General features: G+C 47.8%; 1 protein-coding gene across 1 annotated transcript in view; it reads left to right on the top strand.

Moving 5' to 3' along the window:
* The first annotated feature begins 1,612 nt into the window (after positions 1-1,612).
* The window catches only part of LOC144120116 (solute carrier family 2, facilitated glucose transporter member 8-like), a 33,694-nt gene continuing 25,871 nt past the window's right edge, over positions 1,613-9,435 (top strand). Inside the window, exon 1 of the mRNA XM_077652562.1 lies at positions 1,613-1,862. Within this exon, the coding sequence (XP_077508688.1) occupies positions 1,852-1,862 (11 nt within the window). The 5' untranslated portion in view covers positions 1,613-1,851. The remainder of the gene's footprint in view (positions 1,863-9,435) is intronic.

Genomic DNA, 9,435 nt, shown 5'->3' with positions numbered 1-9,435 from the left:
GATTGCAGTTCTTTCAAAATTATATTATACGTAACTGTAATAGGTGACATAGATATAGAAAGAACGAGTGCTTTCACGAAGTTCTGCGAAAAAGGAAGAGCTAGAAAAAGACCGAAAATAGCGATTAAAACAACAAGCTTTGTCATGATCATCAGTGACATCAGCTGCGTCAACCGATAGGTGTGGAATGCCAACCTGCTCCCTTCCATTAGATTTTAAAAACTTCCATAGCTCTTAAGGATTACGCAGCTTACGCTGAATTTTTCCACAAAAAGAAGCGAAGAATGTATTTTTTTTAAATCTTTAATTTAGCCTTGATATCGCGCGAAAGGACTTTCATTGCTTGAAACGCACGTGAGCAACGGCTTTTTGAGTACGAGGAGAAAACGCGGTGCCGCTTGTCGACCAGTGCACAGATATCCGTGCACTGGTCGGCTTATCATTTCTCTGTTAGGAAGACCACTTCTTGTATGACGTGTATGCCAACAAGAGCTTTCAATTTGTTTTTAAAGAGTTCCCAAGGGTTCTCACCGTCTAATGTATGACTGTTGTTTAAAAAACCGAGGAAGAAGGAAACAAGGTCACGTGATGAGGATGCATAGTCACCTTTGTTCTAAAAATAAACTTTCATTTTTTTTATCCCCCGATTAAACCACATCTGGCAACCCAACTCGGGATCCGCTCTTGGAACATCGGACGACTGTCTTTTCAGTTCTTGGAACGCTCTTTGCCCGGGCATAAAAAGTGCTAAGCCTTACATGAATTTTGACTGCTAGAACCTGCGGCATGATTTTCTTAGTTATAGGTGCATTCGACAGCAGTTCTTTTAACTTTTCGACATGCACAACACGTCTTCGTCAATTAGAACCACTTTAACATTATCGAGAGTGCGTGAGGCCTAGCGCTCGCGCAGTTGCTGAGCCCGGAGCGAGTGAGTACGAAAGCCGCGCGGGTAGTCCGAGTTTTTTGTGCATATTTTTCTTTCCAATATCTGTTTCGAAGCCGGGTGGCCTGGGGCCACGCGTTCCGCCACTAACTCACTGGTACTTTACCTCGACAACAGGCGCTCTGATACAGTCCGCTATGGTGGGCGCAAACCGCTCAGAAGCTGCTTTGTGCAGCGAGCGAGATAGGACCACCCTACAAAGCTGACGTCTCCTCGTGGCTGCGAGGAGACATCAGGCCTTTCCGGGTCTTTGCTTTGTTTACGCTCGCTGCCAGTGGCAGCTAGGCCTAAGGGTTTCCGGAGCTGCCTGCACCATGCCACAAGAGATACGATCACCGGACGTTGGTGTTGAGAGGAGGCACAAATTGCTGCACACCTCTTTTGTAACCTCACACGAACTGAGCAGTCTTAAACTCAAGAATATGCTTTTTTTCACTCGAACTTTGCGTTTACACAGCCGCGCGACATGTTTTGCTAGCGAGTTAAGCACTGCACCATGAGGCCCTCCCTGGCTGACGCTGTTTACCCTCCCGCGTCCAACATTAAAGGCATGCGAAGCGCGTTTCGGCAGTCATGCAGGTCCAGTGGAGCCACCCAGGCTTGCTATCCAGTGCACATCGTCTCACTGCCGCGATATAGCTGCCTGTATCCTGTTCAGGGCGTCCATCCGGGGCAGCTCTGGTTAGACCAGTCAGCAGTCACCTCCAGCTGCTGTTACCCTGGCGACTACTGCAGAATTCTAGCCTGCAGTTTTCAACCGGCCTCTCGTCGCGGGCCTGCGGACACGCAGTCCACGGCCCATACTAGTTGTCCCAGTGGTGACCTTCACGCCGCCTTCGGAACGCCGCAGAAGTCTGCATGTGCCCTGTCGGCGTGAGCTCCACCGCGCGGCCTGCCTCAAGAACATGAAGACCAGGTATTCGTCTCCGTGGTATGTAATTTCAGGCGCGAGGGTCTATTTAAAGTTGGGGGGGGGGGGGAGGGATGTAGGGACTTTCCGCTTCGTCCCCAATTGTTTGCTTTCCCGCTATGTACCCTCCGTAGTTAGTTACCTGAACTAACCAGAGAAGAAAGGAGGCGCCGGTGTCGCAGCGACAAGAGCGCCACAGATGGCGGGATTGCTGCGAGCGCACCAAAGACAGCACTCTTCGTCTGGGGATCTCGACGCGTGCTGACGGGTAGGCGGGGCGCTCCGCTCTCTGCCAGCGGGGCTAGGCCTCGTGGGGGAGAACGTTCTTCTGCATCTCGTCTCGTCGGGCTTCGGAGCTTCTCTCCTGGCCTAGCGTGGGCGAACGTTCGGTCGTTACCTTGCTGGTGAGTCGGACAACCTAGATTCCTTAGCGTAATTCGTTGCTAGCTGGCGTTATCCTTGTTGTAGCAGTAAGTTCCTTGTTTGTTTCAGCCAAAATGTCGTTCCTGTCTTTCTGTCAGAGCAAGGCCCACTGTGGTCGGCGTGTGCTCAGTAGCGTACGCGATCACGGGGTGAGGTGCGATTGATTTTAACTGTGTCAGCCGCGGTTAAGCGGGGAAAACGAATTAATCTCCGTATTAAAACTCCACAAGTTTAACTGCATACATCTGCTGGGAAATTTCTCGATTGTTCCCTTTGGTAAAAGTTCCTTAGGAGGGTCCTGTTAATAAACATGTACAAGAAAATTTACCCCTAAACGCGCATAATTAGGCATTCAAGGAGGTGACGATCAGCACGGACTTCTCCGCGGTGCGACGCAACGGTCACCAGCGCAAACGACTACTCCCCACCAAATTAGCACAGATCCGCCGCAAAGTTCAGAGAACAGAGTAATGTAGGTAGGAGCCTCGAGTCTGCTTATTTATTTTATTATTTTATTTTACAATACTGTCAGCCGCCTTTTAGCGGCCAAAACAGAAATTGGCAGAGTGAAGTGCATCATCAAACTGGCGCGCACTGACCTCTTGAGCGCACAAAGCCGCGCAGATTCTGCGACCCGCCTTTCGGCCCCAACCTCGTCTTTGCCTCGAGTCCTCCCTCTGGATAACACCACCCTTCTTTTAACAAGAAAGGAACACCTCCGGCGCCGCACACGTGCTCTAATCCCTCCATGTGCGGTAACCCTCCCCCGTGGTCTTACCCGTGCAGAGGAGGTTGCGCTTCGGAGGATACGGGTCGGGGTTGTCCTAACTCCAGCTGTGACACGCAAGTGGCCGCATTTCAAAGATTTATATCCCCGCCCCGGGTGTCCAGTCTGCAAGAACAGAGACTGTGAGGCGGATATCCATCACCTGTTGTGGGACTGCCCGGCGCTGAAGCCGACGAGAATTCGGCACCTGGCGTCAGTGGGACTCTCACCGGACAATCCGGATTCATATATTGCATAGACACAGGGCTCATATCATCGTTCACTTCTTGATTTAATCAGATCAGCTCAACATTTTTCATTTATTTAAGCATCTTACTCATCTCTCACTTCATAGTTTTTATGCCCTGAGGCAATAAACATCGCTTTAAAAAAATTGGCACGCACGTTTTATACATCGGGTTATGACAGGAAAATAAACAAAAGAAAAGATACAACATGGTACATCAGACGCGAGGCCTGTGGGCCTGTGCATAGTTTACAAAACTGCTCTGCAATTTTCAGGGAAGATAAGGGACCGCCGCCGATAATTCGGACGAGAAGAGAACATTACACACACTACTATCACAAGCAGGGATGTAAAGCAAGCAAGAATGTTTCAACTGATTCGGATTCGGTAACGTCAGTCCGTTACATTCGGAAAAAAAGAGCGACTATATGAATTTCTTTTACATTGAGGCATTAAAAGTGCATTGGTATCTTTTCGTCGAGTAGGTCTTGTAGTACTATGCTGCACGTAATCAATAAAATCCAGTCTGGAGTTGCTCTTAGTTATATTGCACAGTAGTTTTAGGCGCTGCGTTTTGTGGCGCTGCTCAAGCTGTGGAACGCCCTATAGAGTAAGAAGACTTCACTGAGATGTGCCTACCGTAGGCTTTATAGATAAAGTAGATAGGAGTGGATCAATTTTTCGACGTCGGAGAAAACTTGGTGGGACATCTGATAGGCGGTGTTAGCTTTGATTTGGCGCTGGTAGAACGCTGCTGTCGCGCCACCACTCAAGCTGCATCGGGGTCCTGGTGCCAGAAGCTTTCTTCCGCTTACTGTACAAGCTCCGGTATATGTAATGACATGTGTCGTGATAGTTGCCTGTGGAAAAACGGCATTCGTGCTCTTCGCCCGCTGGTCGATAGAGCATTTTTTTTCTCTAAGATGTGTCGGCAGGTGGCACTTTGGTGTGGTTATTTCTTCAAGGAGGTATAGTTAAACAGGAAGCGTGCTCAAAGCCGCGCCAGTGAGCGAAGGGGATCGGAAGCAGAGAGTACAGAGCAACAGTGAGAGCCGGAGGTGCGCTGGGCCTTCGCGTAACCAAAAATTGGAGGGCACATTTAAGATCCATGCCGCCCCTGGCGCCGTGGTGCAGCGGTTAAGCGATTCGAAACTGCCCTGCGATGGCCGGTGCTGCCACTGGTGGGAATTCTGAAACCAAGGTTGCTCATCCACAGTAACCTTTCGCGACCAATAATTAATTAAACTGCCACCTGCCAGGGTGGTTAGTTTTCTGACAGTTCATTGGGCAGGTTATGACGGGCCACGAGGTCACGTGAGCTAAATTGTTTTTATAGGGCATTTTTCGCTCACAACGCCAACGACTCTATCATTGCAGAACGGGAGGCTTAACGAAATGCCGTTAAAATCGGAGCGACACTCGCCTCACGCCAATATTCTCTTCGACTTTGAGAGAAAGGTGTGAGCAGCTCGCTGTCCCAACTATACGGTGTTCAAGAGAGATGCAGAAGACATGCTGTGCTAGTTTACCGCTATCATTTTCTGCTTGGGAATGCGTGGGATATGACCAACCTTATTGCGGCATTATAAAGATGCAGGCTAGTCTCACTGATTTTGAAGCATTTTTTGTAGTGTATTGTGAGACTCAGCCGTCTATGTTCTTTTTAGACGCGCCCGCCTAGCAGCCTAATTTTCGTGCGAAAACGGGCTTCTTTAAATGTCGCGGCTGTGCTTTGTTGAAGAACAAGTGATGCCTAATTTTTAATACCCTGCTTTTTGAATAATCTGAAGTTAAAAGCTTGCTAAGTGTGCAAACGAATAAACTACGGGTTTGTTCACCGCATTCGTCCAGTCAATTTGTGACGATGTACAGTTTAAGGTAACGCTTTAAAAAGGGCTTAAAGTAACCCCTGGCGTGAGCATCGACATGCCCGATCGAGGTTTACTGAGCACGTGTTCGTGTTCTTCGTTGTGGTGCTGGCATTTTATGTGTCGCTGGCATTTCGCATAAGCGTATGTATTACAATACAATGCACTATTATATTTACCGTGTAAAAATGGCTAACAATATGCAAATAGCCGGCCTACCAAGGACAAAGAAGGCTTGATTGCCAGTGCCTGACATTCATGGCGCAGAAAATGCGCTAAACTATTGCCGGAATGTTGAATTGAAAAGGTACACCTGGTTATAGCAGGAGAGCTATGCGAAAGTTATACCTTAAGACAGTACTAGATGGACCACCGTTTGCCTTGAGTATCCAGGCTGCCGCGGCACAGGTTGGACTGTGCTCGAGGTGCAGTTGCAGTGCTGAAGTCGCCAGATCCGAATATAGTATTGATATTGTATGCGTCCACCATCGGTCCCTACTCTGCATGCTAGAAAGTCGCCGAGTAGCTTGTTTTTTACACGCTTTGACGCCTTCAAGACGCGGCACAGCTCAGTGAGGGCGCTGCGTGCTCCAAAGCATGCTGAAAGGAAGAAACAGCGCGATGAAGCACGGACACACGAAGAAACAACACACACGTGCACTGACTCCGAACTGAAATTTTATTCTGGTGGAAAGACGCTTACATAGAAAACATGAGAAGGTGGGTAACAGGGCTGCTGTGGCTGCCAAAAGGACAGCAACACCTTCGAATCCAGTCCACACGGTGGGGGATGTTCACCTACCGGACAATGTGCGGGGCCTCCAGCCTAGCTCCCAAATTTACCGTCGAGCCCAAAAAGTCCGCGGTGGAACTTTTCGGACTAGTGAGACACATCGGGCAACGAGCAGCCGAATCTGACAAAGCCAGCTGTATTTGCGAAGGCGTCGACATCTTGCTAAAACGCCAAGCGTCTCTCAAGAAGTTTCCGCTGCGCCAAACCCTCAGCTTTCTTCGAGCCAAGGACCTTTTTCTAGTTCAACCGATAAGGAAGGCGACTTCACGATGCTCCAGGCGGAAGACTTCAACTCAAGAGTCACCAGTGCCCTAGAAACTGTCTTCCATAGAGAGACGATGTCAACCGTCTCAAGAAGGTGAAGAAGCAAGCTACGCACCTTTGTAAGTCCCTCAAATTGGACAATCTAGCCTGTATGATTCTGTCTTCGAGTCGTCTCAGCGGGAACGTGTTTTTCTCCGCAAAGACCTATAAGTCTGGGACCCCCTTTCGTGTTATAGTTTCTGAAAATGAATCTTGGCAAAACTCTTTTGCGGTGTTTCTTAGGGGCAAGCTTAAGTTAACAACCGTTGACGACTCATTCGTGGTCAACAGGTCAGATAAGATCATCGAATATTTAAAGCCTATCCATGGCAATAACTTAGAAGCCTTTTCCGTAGACATCAAGTATTTATATTACTCGTTACCCACAATAAATTAATGGTCTGCATTGAAGCCGCTATTGACCCTTTCGGAGCCATAAGCTTTCAAACTAAAGTCGGTTTTTCCGTCCGTGATTTTTTGTGACTTTTGAACTTCTACCTAAAATCAACACTTTTTACCTGGAATGACCACAAGTATCTTCAAAAGCAGGGTGTGCGTATTGGGTCTTGTGTAGCGCCAATTCTAAGCGAACTTTTTCTAGCCCAACTTGATGAACCGTGCATAACATGATTCTTGATTTCCAGTACCTCTCGTCCTTTTAAATTGCAGTCACGAATTTTTAAACTCAGCGGTATCTCAGGCCCTTTCCTTATTTGACCGGTGCATGCCTCTCCCTTCGACGCATGAAAACACTGAACGATCAGTCGATCAGATTTCTTGACCTGAGCTTCTGATTTCCCGATAACCACACATGATGCTCTTACCAACATAGATGCAAGAAGCCACCCCTGCCATTCACGTCAGCCCACACAAAACTTGTCGAGCGGGCATAGTGAAACTGGGCTTCCAAACCGCGCTGGAAAAATCATATAAGCGTTCTTCCTGGACAGCTTCTGTAACCAGACCGATTGCCTTTTAACAGCAGGCAACCCTTTACATCTGCTAGTATCAGTACCTAGCTCCATGATCACGAAATCCGGACAGCACGTCGGACCTGCTGCCTCAAATAAAAAGCGCAAAAATGTTGTGGTGATGCCCTACCTCCGCACAATCGGCCATCGTCTCAAGAAAGACGCACAGCGCGCCGGCGTGGATGTCGTCCTCACGGCTCACAACAAGCTTTCCGCCCTCTGTTCCAAAGTGAATAACCCGCTGGAACCCAGAGGGTGTAGGGTGACACACTCTAACCAATATGTCCCCTGTGATAAAGGAATAATTTACTCCATACCAGTTTCATGCAGGAAGAGGTATCTCGGTCAAACGGGAATGTGTATCAATATCCAACTCCAAGAACAACAAAACAAGGCTAAAAGTATAGCTATTTCTGGCCACTTGGCTAAGCACTCTAAGAAGTGCAAAATCGGAGAAAACAGCCCTGAAAGAATCTGCACCCCAGACTTCAATCGCTGCACCACGATTAGCCGAGGACGAGATAGGTGGACGAGGGAAATCGTCGGAGCCTCAAAATCCATTATGCCGGTGAACAATGCGTGAGCCCTACAACCCTCTTCTTGTCAAAGAAAAAAGAGCTGGATTTTCTAGGTGACTTGACAAACACCTAAGGTTTTTTAGGTGAATAATTCACTAATACCTCGTTGGTACTATCTTTGTCTTCTTTTATCCTCTGCAGCGTCTTAGAAGATTCCAACGCTTTTAGGTCCCCCTTTTGGGCACGTTTTTAAAGCTTTTACCTTCTCAACGTTTTTATGTATTTACTTGTATATTCTACTCTTTGTCCTGCATGGTTTTAGCGCATTCCCCGCCCTTTTGGATAGTTTTTTATGTTTATGTTTTTGTTATTGTTAGCAGACCACCTTTTCGCGCCTCTTTACACCGTCTTTTTACCGCTTTTCTTTTGTTCCCTGTTTTTTGACATATTGTGACGCAGACCACACCGATTGCCGGTTATCGCTGCCGCATCCCTGTTACCGGCCATCTCATATTTTCTATCTAGGCGTCTTTCCACCAGAATAAAATTTAGTTGTGAGGCAATGCTCGTGTGTGTGTCGTTTCCTCGTGTGACCGTGTTTCATCGCGCTGTTTCTACCTTTTAAATGCATTACCAACTAGTCCGGAATCTTGTTCTACTGAAAGCGTGGTGTTTCACTGCCCTCAAGCCACCACCGTGGTGTTCATGCGCGCTTCATTATCAGCTGGGAAGCCTAGCACTTTAAATGACAGTGCGCTATATCAGTTCATTAAAATAACGTACATGGAAGTGCTTTTTTTGCGCGCTGGATGTCGGAAAAATTATGGGAAACAACTTTCTAAAATTCAATAGAGTTTTGTGGTTAGTTTGTTCAGTGCAGTGGATTTAGGTGGCTCTGATGTAGAGAAAAGAGGAGCTAACGTTCAGCAGTGCACTTATTTACGGGTGTCATCGAGCTGGCATGCCAAACTGCCGCGCCACAATCTTTGGAAGGCTTGTTGCAGAAGACACATCAGAGAACAACAGTGATGAAAAACCTATCCCGCTCGCTCTTCTGGTGCTCGAACTCTACACAGACACTGAAGAAATATTGAGCTCGTGTCCGAAATGCATACATGCTGAAAACTACATGATTCTAGCAGAGCAGCCCGTGTTTTTACCCAAAAGTGGTGAAAAAAGGTAAGTAATTGTTCTGGATATCGCGTGGCCATTCAAGAGACAAATGATGGATTTCCGCATCAGGTGCATATAGGCAATTCCACTTGAAAATTCTTGCTCAACGATGACCGTATCTTTCGCGAATTAATGTCGCATTTAGCATTTGCGCAGAGCTCTATATCGCTCGAAGTCGACTGGTTTAGCTGAGAGGGCTATAGAACGCTGAGAAACGCTCTTCACGAAAAGAGCATGGACACCCTGCAGTCAAGCTTGGGCCGCATCTTGCTCCGCTGTCGCCGCACGGCAGCGGCAAAGAGAACAATCCTGCTTCCAAGCTACTTGAGTTTGAGCTGCACTCGCTATTGGATAAGGTAGCCATCCGTTCATTTCATTCTGCAGGCGGCAAGAGCGGGCAGCCACAGGCCAGCTGGTGCGGTTCATGAATTATGGTGCTGGAGACAGCTGGAGGCCAGGCGTACTTCAAGCACATGAGGGCTTGAATAATAATCACAACCTAAATATTCGACTACAA

Source organism: Amblyomma americanum, chromosome 2 (genome assembly GCF_052857255.1).
Source record: "Amblyomma americanum isolate KBUSLIRL-KWMA chromosome 2, ASM5285725v1, whole genome shotgun sequence".
NCBI lineage: Eukaryota > Metazoa > Arthropoda > Arachnida > Ixodida > Ixodidae > Amblyomma > Amblyomma americanum.
Note: the sequence above shows the minus strand (reverse complement) of the source record. Positions and strands in the feature narration are given on the sequence as shown.